Source organism: Bombina bombina, chromosome 4, assembly GCF_027579735.1.
Source record: "Bombina bombina isolate aBomBom1 chromosome 4, aBomBom1.pri, whole genome shotgun sequence".
Classification (NCBI taxonomy): Eukaryota; Metazoa; Chordata; class Amphibia; order Anura; family Bombinatoridae; genus Bombina; species Bombina bombina.
In genome coordinates, this window is record NC_069502.1 from 226786504 (window position 1) to 226809152 (window position 22649).

General features: G+C 35.6%; 1 protein-coding gene across 2 annotated transcripts; it reads left to right on the plus strand.

Annotated features, from left to right (window-relative positions):
• Positions 1 to 73: 73 nt before the first annotated feature.
• On the plus strand, positions 74 to 20809 carry FBXO45 (F-box protein 45). 2 transcript variants are annotated; one of them, XM_053709802.1, is made up of 3 exons: positions 74 to 459; positions 3668 to 4024; positions 10210 to 10392. In XM_053709802.1, exons 1-3 carry the CDS (start codon positions 178 to 180, stop codon positions 10282 to 10284), a joined length of 714 nt encoding a protein of 237 aa, XP_053565777.1. In that variant the 5' UTR covers positions 74 to 177; the 3' UTR covers positions 10285 to 10392. The 2 variants fall into 2 exon arrangements, with proteins under 2 accessions (XP_053565777.1, XP_053565776.1); XM_053709801.1 differs by lacking the exon at positions 10210 to 10392 and adding an exon at positions 13529 to 20809 and having other exon boundaries at positions 75 to 459.
• The last annotated feature ends 1840 nt before the right edge of the window (positions 20810 to 22649 follow it).

Consider the following 22649-nt stretch of genomic DNA (forward strand, 5'->3'; position numbering starts at 1 on the left):
ATTGAACGCACGCATGAGCAAGCTTCAGTGAACGCAAAGAGTGATTGGCCATGTTTTGGCTTTACGCCTTTTATTTGATTGGCCGGTTGTCATCTGATGTAGTAAGGTGATGGTTGCCCCCAGGTTGTGATGGTTTTGGTGGGTGTTTGAGGTGCCGGTATCGGGAACACGGAGGGAATGGCGGCCGCTGCTGCCGCCGTTCTCCCTCCGGCGGGTCCCGCTGCTCCCCCACCTCCGCCGCCGGGTTCGGGGAGGCTTCCTAGCAGGGTTTTGGAGCTGGTGTTCTCTTATCTGGGGCTATCGGACCTGCGCAGCTGTGGCCTTGTGTGTAAGCATTGGCACCGCTGTCTACACGGAGATGAAAACAGTGACGTATGGCGAAGCCTGTGTTGCCGAATCGTCAGCGAAGAGGCTCTCCGGACCGACATACTGTGTAACCTGCCTAGTTATAAAGCTAAGGTGAGGCGGTGGCCCCGAGCACAGATTAAGATAGCAGCACCTGGGAGGGGTACACGACTATACACAAGCTTCAGCAGAGAATCCATTCTGTTGACTAAATAAAAAAATATTTTGCAAAGAATAAAGCTGCATATTTATTTACTACTTGCAGGGTGAATACAACAACGCTTTATCTTTTAAACCCTGAGGTAGCAATAGGGGGTTATGACCAACATCCCAAAGTAACCTCTGTAAATGAAAATAAAGGAACTCTATTGTATGTTCAATATAAATGCTACATTCAACAACATGGAAAAAGAGTCTAAGCAGAGCACTGTCAGTCAGACGTGTTCCATATCTCTTAGGCACTTGCTGGACTATATTAAATCGTTTACAAATAGCTACTTTACCTATATATCATTTGAAATAGCTGATTTTGTCTGTGCTATCCCTACCTATACTGAAAGCTTCTATACGTAAAGTTGAATGAATGAGTGCCCGGTTTTTAAAAATACTATTAAAAACAGGGTCACTTTCATTCATGAAACTTTACATTGCAGCATTTTTTAATTTTTTTTTTTTTTTTTAAATAACTTACCTTTTTATTTAGCAAACCCAGACTGGCAATCCTCCGCCTGCAGCTCTTCTGTACCTAGCACTTCAATGATGAAACTGTCTTCCTCGTGGCCTCACGAGATGGACATTCTGAGGTGCACGCCATGATTGGAGGAAACTGGTTTTGTCATTGATGAGGTAAGTACACAGGAGCGGCAGGCAAGGGAAGTCCGGTCCGGGTTGGCTAAAGAAAAGGTAAGTATTTAAAGTGAAGGTCATTTTTGATGCTAAAGTGCCCGGTTTTTAAAAATTCGATTAAAAACACGGGCACTTTAATTCATCAAAATTTACATTTCACTCCTGTTGAGACAAAAAACATACCTTTTAATCTTCACAGCAGCTCCAGCTTCCTCCGGTCGTTGCAAGCCATTTCTGACGTCAGAAATGGATAGGTCATCCTCCAATCATGGCTTCCCCCGGGGGAATCAGTGTCTGATTCAACGCTGTGATTGGAGGAAGCCGGATTCCTCATTTTAGACCCAGGAAGCTGCTGTGAATATTAAAAGGTAAGTTTTTTTTTTGTTTTTTCTCAACAGGAGTGAAATGTAAATTTTGATGAATTAAAGTGCCCCTGTTTTCAATCAAATTTTTAAAAACCGGGCACTTTAGCATCAAAATTGACATTCACTTTACATTGCAGAATTTTTTATTTTTTTTAAAGTGAATGTCAATTTCGATGCTAAAGTGCCCTGTTTTTAAAAATTTGATTGAAAACAGGGGCGCTTTTATTCTTGAAACTTTACATTGCAGCATTTTTTTTTATTTTTTTTTTAAAGTTTCATGAATAAAAGTGCCACTGTTTTTAATAGTATTTTAAAAAACCGGGCAGTCATTCATTCAACTTTACATTCACGTTAAGTATAGGCTATTGACAAGCTATGTAAACACAGTTAGCAGAAGGAATTACATTCCCAGTGGGGTGTGACAGAGATAAAGGAATAACATATTCATTTTCTATTGTTCTTTCTAAGTATTGTATAGAGACAGGGATATAAATTAAAAAAAAGGAAGAAAAAAAGAAACCTAATGGGGCCATTTCTCATACATTTTTTTTACTTTGCAGCTGGTATAACAAGTCATTGGGAACACATTAAGGGGAAATCAATTTCAATGGCATATAAACACAGCTTATCAAACCTTCCTTTAATATATATATATATACCCATTAATCATTTAACCATACATCACTTCCACTGACTTTCAGTGCTACAATACTTCATAATATACAAATGTACATTCTTTTCTTTAATGTGTTAGGCTGTCTAGTACATAATCAAAAAGCCAAAATACTTCTCTAAGACCCATCAGGGACTCTCTGTTGCCTCTTTTGAGGGGTCTTTTCACATGGTCAATCCCTTGAAATTTAACTCTTTACTTTCTTATTATGGAACTCACTAAAATATTTAGCTACAGTTGTAGTGATCTCATGATTTCATTTCTTAAGAGGTCTTATTGTATGCCTTACAAACTCAATGTCTCACTGGGTGCATGTATTTGAGTAGCTGTTAGCCCCCCCCCCTTATCAATGGGTGTTTATAATTGATAGTGAAGTTGGAAGTCGCTGTATGCATGCTCAATGGTGTTCTTGTTGTGTTCTTGTTGTTGTGATCATGCACATACCCGGTGCAATCATTTACTAACGTCCCTTTGTGTATGATCACAAACTTGGACAATACTTGAGCATGCACAAGAGAACGCAGTGCACACTTTATAAGCTGATGCTTCAATGATCCCCTAGACATGAGTAGTTGGACCTTAGAAGTAACATGCCACTACCTACAGGAAAAAGGTAAATCAGAATCCCAATATATTGTAACATATTGGCGTGTTGTCCTAATACCTGATGCGCACTATTCGGTATCTGCAGAACTGTTTTCTACCAAATAGAAAATAATGCCTGACGCTTCCTTATAAGGAAAACGGTGTGGGTGGGGGTTAGTAACAACTCCACATGAAAATTGAAAGGGTATAATAAAACCTGATGACACGCACTGCAGGTACTCTACTTTTAAGATAAATTGCTTTATTCTATGTAAAACTGAAGTTTATGTCCCTTTTAATGGTATCACATAATATCCCCTTTATTCTAATCTCTCCACTAAGCATTCACTTGTTGCTTTGTACAATTTTACTTAATCCATAAGTTTACTTTTAGGTGTACTTTTAATCATATGTTTACAGTTGCAAGATGTTGCTCTAAAAATATTATCTCTTGCTGTTGGCTTACAAAAATTAGCTACATAGTGATAGGCACTCTCAATTTAAGGGATAATTTGCCAGGGTGTCCAGCTTAGTGTAAATATATAACTGATACTGCACTATCACAACAATGAAAAGTGGAAAGTGGCGCTCACTAGTCTTTCCAATATATGGCTGCAGGCCGTGGCACTTGTCTTTTTCCCGGATATATCGGTGTGAGTGCAGCACAAAAAGATCTGGTTTTGCACATTAAAGCTTTAGGGTTATATATCACGGTCCTTTTTAGTACTATTTAGTTTCTTTTATTTATACATTTACAATTGCACGCTTTCATTAGATTTTTTTTTAAATTTAAGTATATTTATGCTTTATTAAATCAGGGTTTACATTTTTTTGTATTTTTCTTGTATTCTAGGTTCGAGCCTTCCAGCATGGCTTTAGTTCCAATGACTGCTCTCGGAATGTCTACATTAAAAAGAATGGCTTCACACTTCATAGAAATCCAATAGCACAGAGCACTGATGGAGCTCGTACAAAAGTTGGCTTTAGTGAGGGGCGTCATGCATGGGAGGTTTGGTGGGAGGGCCCATTAGGCACTGTAGCAGTTATTGGAATTGCTACAAAACGGGCTCCTATGCAGTGCCAAGGTTATGTGGCTCTTTTGGGCAGTGACGATCAAAGCTGGGGCTGGAATCTGGTGGATAATAATCTTCTACATAATGGTGAAGTCAATGGGAGTTTCCCACAGTGCAACAATGCCCCCAAATACCAGGTGAGTGTTGGTTAAAGGGACACTGAACCCAAATTTTTTTTCTTTCGTGATTCAGATAGAGCATGCAATTTTAAGCAACTTTCTAATTTACTCCTATTATCAAATTGTCTTCATTCTCTTGGTATGTTTATTTGAGAAGCAAGAATGTAAGTTTAGATGCCGGCCCATTTTCCGTGAACCACCTGGGTTGTCCTTGCTGATTGGACAGCACCAATAAACAAGTGCTTTCCATGATTCTGAACCAAAAATATGCTTGCTCCTTAGCTTAGATGCCTTCTTTTTCAAATAAAGATAGCAAGGGAACAAAGAAAAATTGATAACAGAAGTAAATAAGAAAGTTGCTTAAAATTGCATTCTCTATCTGAATCATGAAATAAACATTTGGGTTCAGTGTCCCTTTAATGTCTCAGAATGGTTTTTTTTTTTTTTTTTTTTAAATTAGATGACAAAATGATATAGTTTAAGCAATCATAAGACTACAGAACACTATGTATAGATATAGCTGTTCTTAAAACTGTAAAACATATTTTAGAAAACCTAAACTAGCAACTCAAAATGCAGACTTAAAGGGCCAGTATACACACAAAAATTTGGGCTAATTTAATAAAACTCTTGATGTATACAAAGTTTGCAATTGACATGCATTATTTTTTTTACTTCTAAAGAGTTAAAATAGGGAAGAAACTTGCAGTGTTTTTACTGCATATGGAGACAATCATCCTACACACTATTTAGAGAGAGAGAGTTTTTACCTCAGTCCCTAACTAGTGTGTTTACTGACAGCCCTCCTGCTGGAGCTATCTGTGTAATGATTTATACACCCTTTCTTTACATACTTCCTAGGATTTCATTTTACAGTCTCATTCAGAAAAAATCCCTGAAAATGTTAATATTCATAATTCAGCCCACAGTTCTTTTCTAAATAAATCAATATTTATGTATAATATATGTAACCACTGTCCCATCAGACAATGTGCATTCGCTACTGTAAAACATTGTGATAGGTAGATGTTTTCCTGTCATCCTTGTGTATATTGAATATGGTGTAACACATATTGGTTTTCAGTTTTATATTCTAAATAATATACTGGATCATTTTACAGCATATAAGATGCAAGTGTCCATAAGATGCAGCTTTGATTGATAGAATATAGGGTATGGCTACCTGACCATCTTGATTTGGAATATCCAAAAGATTGTGTTGTCCACAGCACAAATATATTTTCAATATGCTTTATTCAGACATTAAAACAGCAACGTTTCGTGACCATATGTCACTTAATCATGCTATACTTAGCTTAACAGAAGACTATTTTTAAACATTCATTTTCGCGCCAGTCTCTCTGTGATTGTACTCTGGCACCATCTTGTGGTTCTCTTGAGGAATAACAGGACAATCTGTGAAGCAAGTAACAATTTAAAAACAATAATGTAGTAATAATGACTGACAGTACAAAAGGATTCCACCTATCCTATTTAGTTAAACAAAATCATTTACTATATACAACTGGACTTTAAACTATGTATTTTGTACACTATCATGTAATCTAGAAAATTGTATAGATTTATCAGAAATAGCAAGATAAATCATAATCCCTATTTAAACCTTTAGGAGCCAAAGTTTCCAGCTTGTGGATCCACCACATCTCCCTCCTTTTTTAGTAGAGTCTCTCTGTCCATGCCGTTCCTGGGCACTTTAATCTGTTCGATTACCTGCCATCTTAGCTGGCTAATCCCATGTCCTTTTTCCAGGAAGTGCCTGGACAGAGGGGCTTCCATGTTCTTTCGCCTAATGTTGGATCTATGTTGTGTCATACGATCTCTCACTTTCTGAGTAGTCTCGCCTAAATAGATAAGAGAACATGGACACTTGATTAGGTATATGACATGTGTTGTTTCACAGGTGTAATAACCATTAATGTCAAATTTTCTCCCACTATGTGGGTGAAAAAAATTTGGGCCTTTGATTATAGAATTACAACTCATGCAATTTAAACAAGGAAAACTCCCCTTCTGTTTAGTACCTATTAGTGTTTGTCTCCACATCTTTTCTAGTCCTATGTCTGTCCTAACTAGCTGATCTTTTATGTTCCTCACCCTCCTATAGGCCATAAGTGGTGGTTCATTGAAGTGAGGGATATGCTGGTTACATTCCCTTAACACATGCCAATCTTTGCGTATTATTTTTGACACTTCTCCACTCAGGGGGCTGTATTGAGACACAAACATTATTTTGTGGTCCTGATTTACTTTTTTCCTAATAGGTTTGGGATTTCTTATTTCTTCAATTTTTTGTTTAATTAGATTGGGGGGGTACCGCCTATCCAAAAACGTTTTGGCCATTTCCTTCATCCTAATCTCACTATCCTCTTCTCTACTTACGATTCTCTTAACCCTAAGAAGCTGACTTTTGGGGAGGGAATTAATCAGATTTTTTGGATGAAAGCTATTGTACTGTAATAACGTGTTCTTGTCAGTATCTTTAGTGTACAGGTCAAAGCGTAAGGTATTGCCATCTTTATGGACTCTGGTGTCCAGAAAAGTTACTGTTTCTTCGCTATAGGTCACGGTGAACTGTAAACCCCTTACCATGGAATTCAAATCATTCACAAAACTGATAAGGGTTCCAATGCTGCCCCACCACACGCCAAACACGTCATCAATGTAGCGCCACCACACCGATCCGTGTTGTTTAAATGTCTCATGTTCATATATATTCTTCTCTTCAAATTCATTCATGAACAAATTGGCGTATGATGGGGCAACATTGGAACCCATCGCAGTACCTTTTACCTGCACAAACCATTCATCTTGGAATAAAAAATAATTCCAGTACAATATCAACCTGAGTAACTGTTCAATAAACTCACTTTCTCTGTCAGTGTACCCACTGTTCACCATGAGCGTCTTTTTTATAATAGCTATTCCTGTCTCATGCTTAATAGATGTATAGAGACTTTTGACGTCCATGGTGAACAGTAGGTACCTGTCAGAATGCAACTCCAACTCTCTTGCTTTACTTAAGAAATGATTTGTATCTTTCAAATAGCTGGACATTCGGACTACCTCTGGTTGCAAGATTTTATCTATAAATTTAGAGATATTCGTGTATGCAGACTCCACACTGGAGACAATGGGTCTCCCTGGTGGTTTACCCAGATCTTTATGGACCTTAGGGACCGTATAAAATATTGGATTACGTGGTGAGTCTACATATAGGTAATCTGCCAACTTTTTATCAATAATTTCCATATCCATAGCCCTTTTCAATATGGATTGTATTTCTTTCTGTATTTTAGCCAGAGGATTGGCATTAATTTTAATGTAGGTCTCCTGATCACTCAGTTGTGTCTTAATTTCATCTACATAGTATGATTTATCCATAATGATGGTAGCCCCTCCCTTGTCCGCTCCTTTAACCCCTTAATGACAACTGACGTACCAGGTACGTCATGCATTAACAAGCAGTTAATGACAATAGACGTACCTGGTACGTCAGTTGTCTAACAGAGTGCTGGAAGTGATCACAACCACTTCCAGCAGCTCTGAGGGTATTGCAGTGATGCCTCGATATGGAGGCATCCTGCAATACCCCTTTACAAGCTTCCGATGCAGAGAGAGCCACTCTGTGGCCCTCTCTGCACTGGTAGCGATGGTGCCATTTGGGAGGAGGGAGCGCGTGCACGAGGGCGTGCACGTGGACGCACGTGCACGCATTAGCCACACTGACACCAATGAAGTTAGGAAGGGGGAAAAAAAAGTTAAAAAAATGTTTTTCTCCATATAAAAGGATCTGGGAGGGGGTGGGGGTATTGTGGGGGGGCTGCTACACTACAGAAATAATTAAAAATAAAAATAAAAGTTAAAAATAAAATTAAAATACTTTGGTTTGTGGGGCCAAACTGGGTACTGGCAGACAGCTGCCAGTACCCAAGATGGCGGTAATTAGGTAGGGGAGAGGGTTAGAGAGCTGGAGGGGGGGATCAGGGAGGTTGGTGCTAAGGAAGGGGTTCATCACAACTAAAATATTTTATTTTTATTTATAAAAAAAAAAAAAAACTCTTATTTAGTACTGGCAGACTTTCTGCCAGTACTTAAGATGGCGGGAACAATTGTGGGGTGGGGGAGGGAAGAGAGCTGTTTGGGAGGGATCAGGGGGTGGGATGTGTCAGGTGGGAGGCTGATCTCTAAAATTAACCCTGCAAGCTCCTTACAAGCTACCTAATTTAACCCCTTCACTGCTGGGCATAATTCACGTGTGGTGCGCAGCAGCATTTAGCGGCCTTCTAATTACCAAAAAGCAACGCCAAAGCCATATAAGTCTGCTATTTCTGAACAAAGGGGATCCCAGAGAAGCTTTTGCAACAATTTCTGCCATAATAACACAAGCTGTTTGTAAATAATTTCAGTGAGAAACCTAAAATTGTGAAAAATGTAAAGTTTTTTTTTGTTTTTTTTTTTATTTGCTCGCATTTGGCGGTGAAATGGTGGCATAAAATATACCAAAATGGGCCTAGATCAATACTTGGGGTTGTCTACTACACTACACTAAAGCTAAAATTAACACTACAAGCTCCCTAATTAACCCCTTCACTCCTGGACATAAAACACGTGTGGTGCGCAGCGGCATTTAGCGGCCTTCTAATTACCAAAACGCAACCACAAAGCCATATAAGTCTGTTATTTCTGAAAAAGGGGATCCCAGAGAAGAATTTACAACCATTTGTGCCATAATTTCAGAAGCTGTTTATAAATAATTTCAGTGGGAAACCTAAAGTTTGTGACAAAATTTGTGAAAAAGTGAACTTTTTTTTTTTTTTTTATCGAATTTGGCGGTTAAATGGTGGCATGAAATATACCAAAATGGGCCTAGATCAATACTTTGGGATGTCTTCTAAAACAAAATATATACATGTCAAGGGATATTCAGGTATTCCTGACAGATATCAGGGTTCCAAAGTAACTAGCGCTAATTTTGAAAAAAAGTGGTTTGGAAATAGTAAAGTGCTACTTGTATTTATTGCCCCATAAATTGCAAAAAAATCAAAAAGAACATGTAACCATTGGGTATTTCTAAACTCAGGACAAAATTTATAAACTATTTAGCATCAGTGTTTTTTGGTGATTGTAGATGTGTAACAGATTTTGGGGGTCAAAGTTAGAAAAAGTGTGTTTTTTTCCATTTTTTCCTCATATTTTATCATATTTTTTTTTAGTAAATTATAAGATATGATGAAAATAATGGTATCTTTAGAAAGTCCATTTAATGGCGAGAAAAACTGTATATAATATGTGTGGGTACAGTAAAAGAGTAAGAGGAAAATTACAGCTAAACGCAAACACTGCAGAAATGTAAAAATAGCCATTGTCATTAAGGGTAAGAAAATTGAAAAATGGTCCGGTCATTAAGGGGTTAATTACAATTGTGTCATTCTTTTTTAGACTATTCAATGCTGCCTTATCTTGTTTGTTATAATTCATCATATTGACCAATTTCCCCCCTTCCCATTTGAGGGCCTGATCTTTTCTATTTTTATTAACAGCTCTAAGTTGTTTCACAGCATTGTCCACTAGATTAATAAAAGTATTAACACTGTTGTTGTTAATGTTAGGATTAAAGGTACTCTTTTTTCCTCAGACCTAATGTTTGCAATGACCATTTACCAATATTCCTATTGTCGATTATATCAGAGTCTCTCTTATCGTTACAGAACCATACTTTGAGCTTGATGTTTCTATATAGTCTCTGTAGGTCTTTCTCTAGCTCAAAAAAGTCAGTATCCTGAAACATACAAAATGACAGTCCTTTCCTGAGCCCCTCTGTCCAGGCACTTCCTGGAAAAAGGACATGGGATTAGCCAGCTAAAATGGCAGGTAATCGAACAGATTAAAGTGCCCAGGAACGGCATGGACAGAGAGACTCTACTAAAAAGGAGGGAGATGTGGTGGATCCACAAGCTGGAAACTTTGGCTCCTAAAGGTTTAAATAGGGATTATGATTTATCTTGCTATTTCTGATAAATCTATACAATTTTCTAGATTACATGATAGTGTACAAAATACATAGTTTAAAGTCCAGTTGTATATAGTAAATGATTTTGTTTAACTAAATAGGATAGGTGGAATCCTTTTGTACTGTCAGTCATTATTACTACATTATTGTTTTTAAATTACTTGCTTCACAGATTGTCCTGTTATTCCTCAAGAGAACCACAAGATGGTGCCAGAGTACAATCACAGAGAGACTGGCGCGAAAATGAATGTTTAAAAATAGAGTCTTCTGTTAAGCTAAGTATAGCATGATTAAGTGACATATGGTCACGAAATGTTGCTGTTTTAATGTCTGAATAAAGCATATTGAAAATATATTTGTGCTGTGGACAACACAATCTTTTGGATCATTGGTGGGGTTTGGCAGTTTCACCCCAGTCTTCACGTGCACTGGTTACAGGAGTGCTGGCCCTTATTGGGATATTTTGATTTGGAATATGACACACAATATTTTACAGGCAGTTTAAAGTGTACTTTGTGTATGCTTTAAAAAAAGTTATGCATCCCATCCTGTATTTAAGGAACTGCTTTATGATTATTTTTTAACACAGTCCCCTAGCTTGCTATTGTAATCTAAGACTGTACTTTTTTCCAGTCACTTTTTTTGGAAAAAGGTCAAACTCCAGTATGCAGCTGCGCACCTGGGCATTTTTATTTATTTGTTTTTATTTTTTTTTAAAGGAAAAAAAGCATTTTCAGAAATTCAGCAGTTTTAGATCTCCATTATTTTTCTTCATTAAGTAAACTTGTGTTTTATATAAAAAAAAATTTTTTGTACATCATCAAAATCTGACAGCCAGAGAGGGTTAAGAATATCAATTCTCCTCTCTGCCTTCCGTTGTGTCTCTGCAGGAATTCCACCCCCCTTCCTCCCTCCAGTTCAGCAGCGTTAGAGTTAGTGTGTCAGGATAACATAGTTAAATGCCGTGGTAACCGGGAGGGGGGAAGGGGGGGGGATTCCTGCAGAAATACAACAGAAGGCAGAGGATGCAGAGATACAGAGAAGCAGTTAAACTCACAGCATATTCTCCTCTCTGCCTTCCGTTGTTTCTCTGCAGGAATTCCAACCCCCTCCCGGTTCAGCAGTGGGTGAAGTCAAACTTTGCAAAGAAGCTGTCAAACGATTGGCTGCATTGTGCTGAGCTGCTGACAACAAACGGACAAAGAATAAAAATGTTTACATATTTTTAAAAAAAAAATATGCAACAGCCTGTACATTGCTATAAAGTAACACGGCTTACAGATAGATCTTCGGAAATTGACATGTATTAGCTGCTCCAGCATGGGGGCTGGCTGTAAGGACAATAGTGAGAGAGGAGAAAAGTCTTGCTTTGTAGCTAGTGTGTCCTACGAACGTGTTCTTAGGTAATGACACTTTATCATCAATTTTAGAAGCTTTAGCAGCAAAATTGCTAATACATGTCAATTACAAACTTTATCTTCTTTGAATTCTTTATTTAAACAGGCCATAATTTTTTGGGTGTATAATGTCCCTTTAAAGGGCCACTGTAAGTAAATATTTTCTATGCCTGTTGCTAACTAACTACCCCAAATACGCTTTTTATCAATAGCATTTCATTAACATATCTCTACCGTATATCAGAAATCTTGTCTGCAAATTTAATTGTTTTTCAAACCCACTCCGTGGGTATCCTTTGCTCTGTACCAATCCATTTACAATACCTAGGTTTCAAAATGGCGCTTTAAACACAAAGTTATTGGTTTAAGTATTTTGAACACTCAGTGCTGAAAATAGTGGGCAGGATAACGTGACATCATCGGCGAATAAAAGATATAACTTTTAGAACGTTATGAAACTTCGTTTTGGAGAAAATATAGGTCTGAAGGTTTTAATTAATGTTTATTAACTTTAATATGTTAGTTGTTTAGCTTAAAAATTATAACAGAAAGTAACCCTTTAACTTTGTGGAGACAGCCATTGTTAAAAGGAGGCTTATACGATTAATGGCCAGTTCATGTAGAACATTCAATTAAAAAAAAAAAGTAGCATGTTTATGGCTGCTAAAGTACTAGCAATGATTTGACAGTAAGTAACTTATGTTTGCCACTATGTAAGCATGACAAAAAAAGCTATTGGTGAGTTAGGTTAGTTCTTAAGCTGTACATTCCGTTATACAGATAATTTTGATTTTGTTTGCAATTACTGTCAGTTCCGAACTCTGCCCTTTGCCTTGCAATATAGCCTTGTTTTCAACAACAAATGAATGTGGACATCTGCACACTATACATTGCTTTAAGTAGACTGAAGAAGCCAAGCTCCCACTCACAATACAAAAGGTTGCTTGGAAAATAGAAATATTTTTATAGTTTAAGATAAAGATTTATAAAAAGGATTCATAGATCATTCATGAATTTTTTATTTTTTATTTTTTTTTGTTCCTTTTAAACTGGTACTATCTTGTGATGAAGTGAATCAGCAGACACAAAGCATTGAACACTATTGTTTAAGTATAAGATTAAGTAATAAAGCATTATAAATGGAAGGAGTAGGTGCAATAAGTAGTTCAGACCCAGAGGGTGAGTTAATGTAGCATTAAAGTGAATGTAAGTTTTTGATGCAAAAGTGCCCGGTTTTTAAAAAATTGATTAAAAACAAGGGCACTCTAATTCATCAAAATTTACATTTCACCCGTTGTGAAAAAATACTTACCTTTTTAAAATTTTCAGTCGCTCCAGCTTCCCCCGGTCGTCGAAAGCCATTTCTGATGTCAAATGATGGATCAGTCATCCTCCAATCACGGCTTTCCCCCCGGGGGAATCGGTGTCTGATTCAACGCAGTGATTGGAGGAAGTCAGATTCCTCATTTTAGATCCAGGAAGAGGCTTTGCGACGGGCGGAGGAAGCTGGAGCGGCTGTCAAGATGAAAAGTGAAGTATATTTTCACAACACAAGTGAAATGAAAATTTTGATGAATTAAAGTGCCCCTGTTTTTAATTGAATTTTTAAAGACCGGCACTTTTGCATCAAAATTTACATTTACTTTAAATCCCTGAGCTCAGTGACATGGACCTAGTAAACAGAGCACAACTAGCAGTACTCTTACAATGTGCACTGCTGAATAACTGAAACTCTCACAGTGTGGAAGAGATATTTTTTTTTTTTTAAGGTGTCATGTTGTGTGCGTTTGTCAAACACTGGTCTAATTTAGTGTTTTATAATTTACATTTTACTATATTCTCAGTTCAATGTTCTTCTAGTGAAATCTGCTGAACAGGCCAACATAAATACTGAATTCCCCTCCCTATAAATGAGAATAATAATAAAGTGATGGAAGACTCATGCAAAAAGGCTTTAGTGAAGGTCTCTCACTGAGTTCTGTTATGTTGGTAGCAAAAGTTGTTCTGTTTATTTAAAAAAAAAAAGAAATAGAAAAATTTTACCTGCTTTTAAAATATATTTCTAAATTTAACTTTTTGTCATCTTATTTCCAGATAGGGGAAAGAATCAGAGTCATCTTGGATATGGAGGACAAGACTTTAGCCTTTGAACGGGGCTATGAGTTCTTGGGAGTAGCTTTCCGGGGACTACCAAAAGCCTGTTTATACCCAGCAGTGTCTGCTGTTTATGGCAACACTGAAGTGACTTTGGTCTACCTAGGAAAACCTTTAGATGGATGAGTTTCTACTAGAAGCAATAGTGGATGAGCCCGAGATGGCACTGTGCATGTGAGGGTGCAGAAAGCATGACTCACTCTGGGTTAAAGGACAGAAGTACAACAAGGTTCAGGGGACCTTTTTCCTTTCAACCAGCCTGGAAGAGTCTTCATCCATCCTCCTAAAGGAATTGTCCAGATCTACCAGTTAGGTTGTTAAAAGATGTGAATGGAGCTTAAGGGTCTTATTTTGTCCTAGTGATGTATATTTTTGTGTTGATTTGGTGGTTGTGAGAAACAAGTGTTACACTGCTGGAGCCAATGTAGTTTTATAATTGGGAATTCTTCACACAAGGGTTGGTACTCTGGATTTTGTTTTTCCCTTTAACATACTTTATTTATTTATTTTCAATTATTCATGCAGCAGGTTTTTAAACATGGTTTAAGTGATCTTTATGTAAACCTTTTTAAGCTGAGTGTATTTGCTTTTTTAGAAAGAGACAATCTCATTGGGGGCAAATTAAGCAGTTTGGTAGTTCCACTGTTTACATTTTCTTACAAATGTTTTTGCCCAAAACCCAGTACTTGCTGTGCTAGTTCCTCTATTTAACAAAGGAAGGCTAGATGTTTTCATAATATAGCATTGTTGCCCAATTATAACCTTTTAGAGATGTTCATGTAAGGTGGAGATTTATGCAACCTAATTAGAGAAGCCTCCACCAGTCCACCAATACTTACAGAACCACAAAAGACAAGTGGCTTGATTGTCCATGCCTAGTGCTTGCCACTAAGTGTGTACAACGTAATCTCTATGTGAACTATAAGTTACAGTTTGTTTGTTTTTCCCCCTGCTGGGCATCATTTAATTTATTCACTTTTTTTATTTTATTTTTATTATTAATATTTGTGCTTTTTAAGTTCCACCTTTTTCTTCTTTTAAACTTTTGTTAATATATTTTCTCATGGGATTAACCTTTATTTTGAGTTATTTGGGGATTTAGATTTCTAGCTTCTGCCACTAATTTGTAAGGACTATTCAATTAATAGTTTTTTTTGTTCTGGTTTTTTTAAAGCTCAGTTTAGTTTTACATTTAGCATGGAGTTGGAAGTCTCTAAACTGTAGCTATACAGTGACATTAAAATTCAGGCAGACTTTTTTTTTTTTTTTTTTATGCAATAGAATAAGTGTCTGCTTAGCACATCAGACATATAAAACATGCATTTAATACGATTTTAAAATATTTATTTGAGCAGCACTTTAATGGTAGCAAAATAAGAAAACAACGTGATAATACCAAATGTGTTTTTAAGGTGAATATTTCACTTTTTATTACATTTTGCATCATGATTATGAGCCATAAAACTTTACTTAAATGCTTGATACATTTTATTGCACTGACTGCCATGCTCAGGGCATGGCTAATATGAAATTATTAAACTGACATAAATTCATTAGTTGGCTCATTCTGCCTGAAATGGCTTATAGCCGTAAGGATTGCTAGATTTGGTCTTCTGCAGTTTCTTCTCTAAATCTTTCTAGGAAAATCTAATGAGTTTGACAACATTCTCTACCTACATTAATTTGCAAGTATTTGTACTAATAATCAGTAGCTTTGGTGTATAGTTAAAGGGACAATTTACCCCCAAAAAAATGTTCTCCCATTTTAATTTATTCCCAATGATCCATTTTAGATTTAAAGATGAAACTTTTATGATTCCAATAGAGCATGCAATTTTTTAAAAAAATAACTTTCCATTTTAATTCCTTTAACAAATTGTGCAGTCTTTTTATATTTACACTTTTTGAGTCACCAGTTCCTACTGAGCATGTGCAAGAATTCACATAATATACATATATGCATTTGTGATTGGTTGATGGCAGTCACATGATAAAGGGGGAATGGAAATAGATATAACTGAAATTTGTCAGAAAAAAATCTCATTTGAAGTAAAGACTAAGTGATATTGCTTTGATTTTTATCATTTACTTGTTGATTATGCAACTCTACTGTATTTACTGGTTGTAAATACATTTAGAAGTAGCTACTTATAAATTATTTATAAGTAGCTCCTTTACCCTTATTTCGGCATCTGAAATAGCGGATTTAGCCTGTGGCATCCCCACCTATAATAGTCCAGCAGAATAAATTTATACTCCTGGTGGGGTTTAGAAGAGATAACTAATGAAACGATCATTTTTCATTATTCTCTCTTAGGCCACAATTCTAAAAAGATCACTGGACTGTTAAGATTCTATAAGAATGCTCGCCATCCCTTCTGTTTTCCTGGTGTCATTCTATAAAGCCACTTTTTACCCTGAAAACAGTGTGTCTCAATAAGGGGCGTATACTGCATTTTTGTAGGGGAAGGAGATGCATACATTACAAAAGTCCACAATAAAATTCATAATTTTAAAATCTTGTAAAATGTATAATTGAACCATTCACACAAAAAATACAGGAAAAAAAATTAGTTTTTAAGGTGCATCAAAATGCTTAACTAAATTGTTCACCAAAAATCATATTTTATAAAAAAAAACTTTATTTTTTTTAGGTAAATTACACAGGAATAAATCGTAATTTAAGTACACTGGATGTGCAAAAAAAGAGCAAAAAATATGTACTTATAACTACAATATAGATAGTGTTATTGTTGTTTTTTTCGTAAAATGGGCTGAATATGGATGTCCCATAGGCATATATGACACTTTCTTTCAAATCCCAGAGTAATTCTATAAACCTTTTCACTATTTTTTTCTTGCAAGTTAAAAGTTGGCAAATTTTCACCAAAATAAAACACTAATTTCTCAGAAAGGACAACGTATGTATACAGAAAAATGCAGCACATGTATACTGTAGTAGGACAGAGGAGCTATGCTCTTTTCTTAAGGTGGTTTATCACAAATTCTGCTCAATTACTTATTAATGAAACAGACCCAAATGAAGTTCTAATGTCTTTAACTAAATATATATTAAAGGGATAGTAAACACCAAAAATATTATTTAAAACGATAGATAATCCCTTTATTTATCATTCCCCAGTTTTCCATAACAAACACTGTTACAGAAATATACTTTTTACCTCTGTAATTACCTTGTATCTAAGCTTCTGCCTCCTAATCTCAGATCTTTTGACATACTTGCATTTCAGGCAATTAGTGCTGACTCTTAAATAACTCCACGTGCATGAGCACAATCCTATTTATATGAAACACATGAACTAACGCCCTCTAGCTGTGAAAAATGTCAAATGCATTCAGATAAGAGGCAGCCTTCAAGGGCTTAGAAATTAGCATATGAGACAACCTAGGTTCAGCTTTAAAATAAGAATACCAAGAGAACAAAGCAAAATTGATGATGAAATTAATTAGAAAGTTGTTTAAAATGACATGCCCTAGCTGAATCATGAAAGTTTAATTTGAACTTTACTATCTCTTTATTAAATACACGTATTCTTCAGGCTTACTATCCATTGATGATAAAAGGCAGCCTAGTACCTGTGAGATGATTTCTAGCAAAGCGTTTTAATTTCCTGTTATTGCTTGTCATTAATAGCAACATTAGCATTTGATCTATCTTAACAAAACACAAGCCTGGAGAGACTGTGTGAAATATATTTGCCGGGTTTTTTTCTCATGAGAATGTGGGATACAAGGGGGTACACAGCTGTATTCCATACCTGGTAGGCCTTGCCCAGCTCCAGAAAGCATTTTTACTGCAGAAAATGCTGCTCTGAATGTATTTATATTAAACTGCAGCATTCATTTGGCGTAATTTTTTTGGGGGGTATTTATTAATAAGCATGCTGGAGAGATGTCCCAGCTTGACATTTACTTGTATAAATTGCTGCTTTTCTGAGGCTTGTGTCATCATACTAGAGCATAGCATATGCTGCAGTTGGGCTATACCCACAGAACACACTCTAATATAGATTTAGAAAAAAACATTTCTAAAGAACAGAATATTCATCCGTATTGTATCAGTTGTAAGGCAATTCTTGACTTCTGAAAAGATGCAACCTTATTCCATTCATTTATTAACTATAATTCTTTGAGAGTGCATCTTAACCCAGGTGCAATCTGTAAACATGATTAAATTCTATATTTTCTGGTTATTGTTGTAGACTAGTTGCTTAGCTGATGATGGAAGTTTTCTTCTAACACTTTTATTCCATGACCTAGTGCAGTAACATACACACAACCCAAATGTTTTGTTTATTAATAAAACCTCAGACCTGCAGTAGAAAACAAATGTGCAAGTAGGATAATTTTAAAGCTTTGACTAATTAGCCATAAATGCTGTATTTGTCTTACAAGATTATTTATGGTTAATTAAATATGACCCCCTAGCTCCATAATTATGCTTGATAAAGATGCATACACTGACATGTTAAAATGCCAAATTACTAAACTTTTCATTTAGATACCCCAAAAACTGTATTCTTATAAACCGACCCCTCCCAGGGTTCTTTCTTAAAGGGACAGTCTAGGCCAAAATAAACTTTCAGGATTCAGATAGAGCATGTAATTTTAAACAATTTTTCCAATTTACTTTTATCACCAATTTTGCTTTGTTCTCTTGGTATTCTTAGTTGAAAGCTTAACCTATGAGGTTCATATGCTAATTTCTTAGACCTTGAAGCCCACCTCTTTTCAGATTGCATTTTAACAGTTTTTCACCACTAGAGGGTGTTAGTTCACGTATTTCATATAGATAACTTCTCGTGCACGAGCACAGTGCTATCTGGGAGTAAGCACTGATTTGCTAGACTGCAAGTCTATCAAAAGAACTGAAAAAAGGGGCAGTTTGCAGAGGCTTAGATACAAGATAATCACAGAGGTTAAAAGTGTATTAATATAACTGTGTTGGTTATGCAAAACTGGGGAATGGGTAATAAAGGGATAATCTATCTTTTAAAACAATAAAAATTCTGGTGTAGACTGTCCCTTTAACCTAGGAGGTTCATATGCTAATTTCTTAGACCTTGAAGCCCACCTCTTTCAGATTGCATTTTAACAGTTTTTCACCACTAGAGGGTGTTAGTTCATATATTTCATATAGATAACACTGTGCTCGTGCACGTGAAGTAATCTGGAGCAGGCACTGATTGGCTAGACTGCAAGTCTGTCAAAAGAACTGAAAAAAGGGGCAGTTTGCAGAGGCTTAGATACAAGATAATCACAGAGGTTAAAAGTATATTATTATAACTGTGGTTATGCAAAACTGGGAAATGGGTAATAAAGGGATTATCTATATTTTAAAACAATAAAAATTCTGGTGTAGACTGTCCCTTTAATATTCACACAAATGTACATATACTTGTATTCTTGGTACTTGCATTCATTAGTTTAATGTCAAATCCTCTTAAGTGCCAAATAATTACTATAGTCCACTCAATGACCATATATCATTTAAATGTGTGTGGTTATACAAAAACCCACAGCCCTAGGTCTTGAGAAATCAATATTTTTAATTTTTTTTTTTTTTTTAATTACAAACCATTCATTGATCTTCATTCACTATATTTAGCATCTAAGGATTTCTAGCCCCACCCCATAATTGTTAAATGATTAATAATTTACAGTTCGGTAAACATTCACAGTTATTACAATAGACCTATGAAGTATGATGTTTGAATCATGTTCCCTTAATACCTTGTGCATGTTTGTATTTTCTTAATGTAGTAAAATAGCCATAACTATTATTTGTTCACCCAGAGCTATTAACTATAAAGTCTGGGCTATATAAAATGATTCATTGTGTGGTCATTATTACCACATTTTGACCTTGGCATTGCTTGGCTGAGCAATGACAACTATAAATGTTAAAATGCACGTTTATCTACTTATTTGTATTATTGAAATTCCTATGAGCAATGCATTCAGCATCTGGACATTACCTCAAGCTAAACCTTCATTGATCATGCTTTGTTATTACAGAAATAGAGTATAAACTAAACTACTATTAAGATGAAAGACCCATATATAGGAAACTGAGAAAATATACCCAAATCAATTGCTGCTTTAATCAGAGATTGTACGTACATCAATATTTGTGTATGATGTATTAGTGTTATCCACTCTACAAAACTTCATAGCTTTATTATACTTAAAAAAAGATTGTCTGCCCTTGCTAGCTGAGAAATGATTGTGTATTTATGCATTGTCTTGTGGCATTCTCTCCTAGCGCATGCTTTGTGTTTAACCCTTTTGTGCACAGTGACCTGTAATGCTTTACAACAGGAGCATGATAATGTAATCTCGATGCCTACACTTCCCTTTGGCATTATCTCAGCCTTGTATATAACCATGTTGTTTTTTCTGCGTAATGCTGCTTCCAATTATTTAACATGCATATCATGAACTGTGTATTTTACTCCAAGGTCATTCATTGATTGCTGAATTTAAAAGGACAAAGATCACCCTGTTCTACATTTCTCACGGTTACATTAGTATACAACTAATTTTAACTGGATACTTTTTTTTTTGTCCTTTCCTTCTAGTAGCCCTTAAGTCTTGGATGCATATTAGAAATATAGTTACTGTGACCTCTGGGAATGTTTCATCTAAGGATTACACAGTACTGATGCATAACCCATATCTATCTTCTAAAGTTTGTATGTTAATTTTCTGTGTTCCTTCTAAAAGACATCGGTTTACATAGATTGGATACAAATATTCTATTTGTAAATTAGTTGGGGGTCTTGTTTTTTTTCTTGTGTTTTTTTTTTTTTTTTTTTTTCTCTCTCTCTCATGGAAAATAAAGGGACACGTAAAGGGAATTAAAAGTATACGTTTTGCTATCCAGAAGCCTTCCGTACTGGAGAAACTCTATACTCTGCAATGTTAAACACTTGGCTCCTGGTAATGGAATGGTTTAATATAACCAAATAAAGCAGCGCACATTTAGAAGGACTTGCTGTTTAACTCTCTTTTAACCATCCATAAATAACCTCAGGTCCCTTTCTGGCAATTTGTGTATTGACTGTATTTTTTACAGGTAAAAGTAAAATCTTAAGGCCTGTGGTTTACCTTCTGCACAGCCACCTGTTAAATCTTGTAATTATTGAGGAAGCTGCAATTGCTGTTAAATTATCTAATAAACTTTTATTGGAAATGAAATTGAATTGCTACTTTTAACAACTCTGTGTGAATCATGTTTTAATCAATTTTGCCTAGCTTTTAGAATTGTGTGATTGTCAAGTTTTATATAAAGTTTTTAGTAGTCAAGGACTTTTGTTTATATAGATATGTCCTGAATAGTTATTAGCAAGAAGTAAACTTTTAATCTATTTTAACTGGACCCCTGGGACTGGTAATGTGCTCTAACCCAAACGTTGTTGTACATGGGACTGTTGATATCCCATTGCATTCTGACAAAATGGAACACATTTATGACCCTTATTTTTAGTTGTAGGTCAGATGCATCTGACGATGGAGACAAGGATATGCAGCTATGACTAAAGACCACTTCTTTTGGTGAAAACAAGAATCTAAGGGCATTAATGGTAAACAATGCTGCTCATTTTATTTCTTCACTTTTTTTAAGATCAATTTGGAAAATGTTTCCTGTTAAGCTAAGGCCAAAGTTGTGCCTAAAATAGCAGGGCAGAACAGAATGCAACATGGTATTGAAAAGAAAAAAAATTGTTAAAACTTATTCAGAGTAAATTATGTATACTGTGACATATATTTATCATATATAGCATCATCATATAAATCATGTATACTGTGATATTGATAAAGATTTATTTATTTATTTATATATATATATATATATACACACACATACATACATACATACATACATCTTGTTGCATTTTTACAAACCTTAATCTTTGGGACCAGGGTACAGCAGAAGCAAATACAATCCAATTTGAAGGCAAATGCACTCTCTGGGTTTAAACAAAAGTGGCTTTATTGCGTGTAAATGTTTTCGGGGTGTTCACCACTTGCTCAGACACACAGTAGTGTTAAACTGTGTACCTATAACGGTCTCCCCATGACCGTGCATACCCAATGATCAGACAGTACTAAAAATCATTAAATAATCTCAGTAGGACCCAATCATGTGATAGGGAATAAGTGCACAAAAATATAAACAATGAATCAAATAGCAGCTGTAATCATACTTTATACAATACAATATTGCAGTAGTGAAATTCTATGCAAAAGTGTTACGAAAACAGATTGTGAGACCCACCCAGTGCTATATCAGTAACTATTATGCACACTTTTCTTATCATGTTATATTTATATTGCAGCCACTAGGGCTGCAACTAACTATTTTCATAATCGATTAATCGGCCGATTATTTTTTCGACTAATCGGATAAAAAGAGAATCAATAATAGTTTTCTATGTTTTAAATAAAATCCACATAATGAGTGTTACAAATATAAACTTCAGACTAAAACTTTACATTAACACAACTGTTTCTTCAATTTTTAAGCAGCAGAGCACAGTTTTATAATTATACTAAACAAAACCACAAACTGTTTGAAAAGAGGTAGAACTAGAAAGAGTTAGACTATCACTGTTAATAACATTCTGTTATTCACTCTTTCAGAAACTTTGCATTGAAATGCAAAAATCTCAACATGTCCACATGCTTCTGGCTAAGGCTGGTTCTCTGTTTGCAGCTATATTTCCTGCAGCAGAGAAAAGGCTGTTGATGTGTATAAGTAGGGTTTTGCCAATTTCACCAAAGTGAGATATTTATCTTTGTTAGCTCTTCACCAATGCTAAGTGATTTCTACCTTGGCAAGGGACCTCTTAATAAAGTAACCCTTGACTTCATTCTAACATAAAAATATCTTGAATATCTATATGCAATGGTAAATAACCAGCTATAAGGTTAGGGGAAATATCTAGTCCGCTCTAAAAATAACGAATTATTGAGGTTGAATCTGGTACATATTATCACAATTTATTAAAAATATAACAAAACAATAAAAAAACAA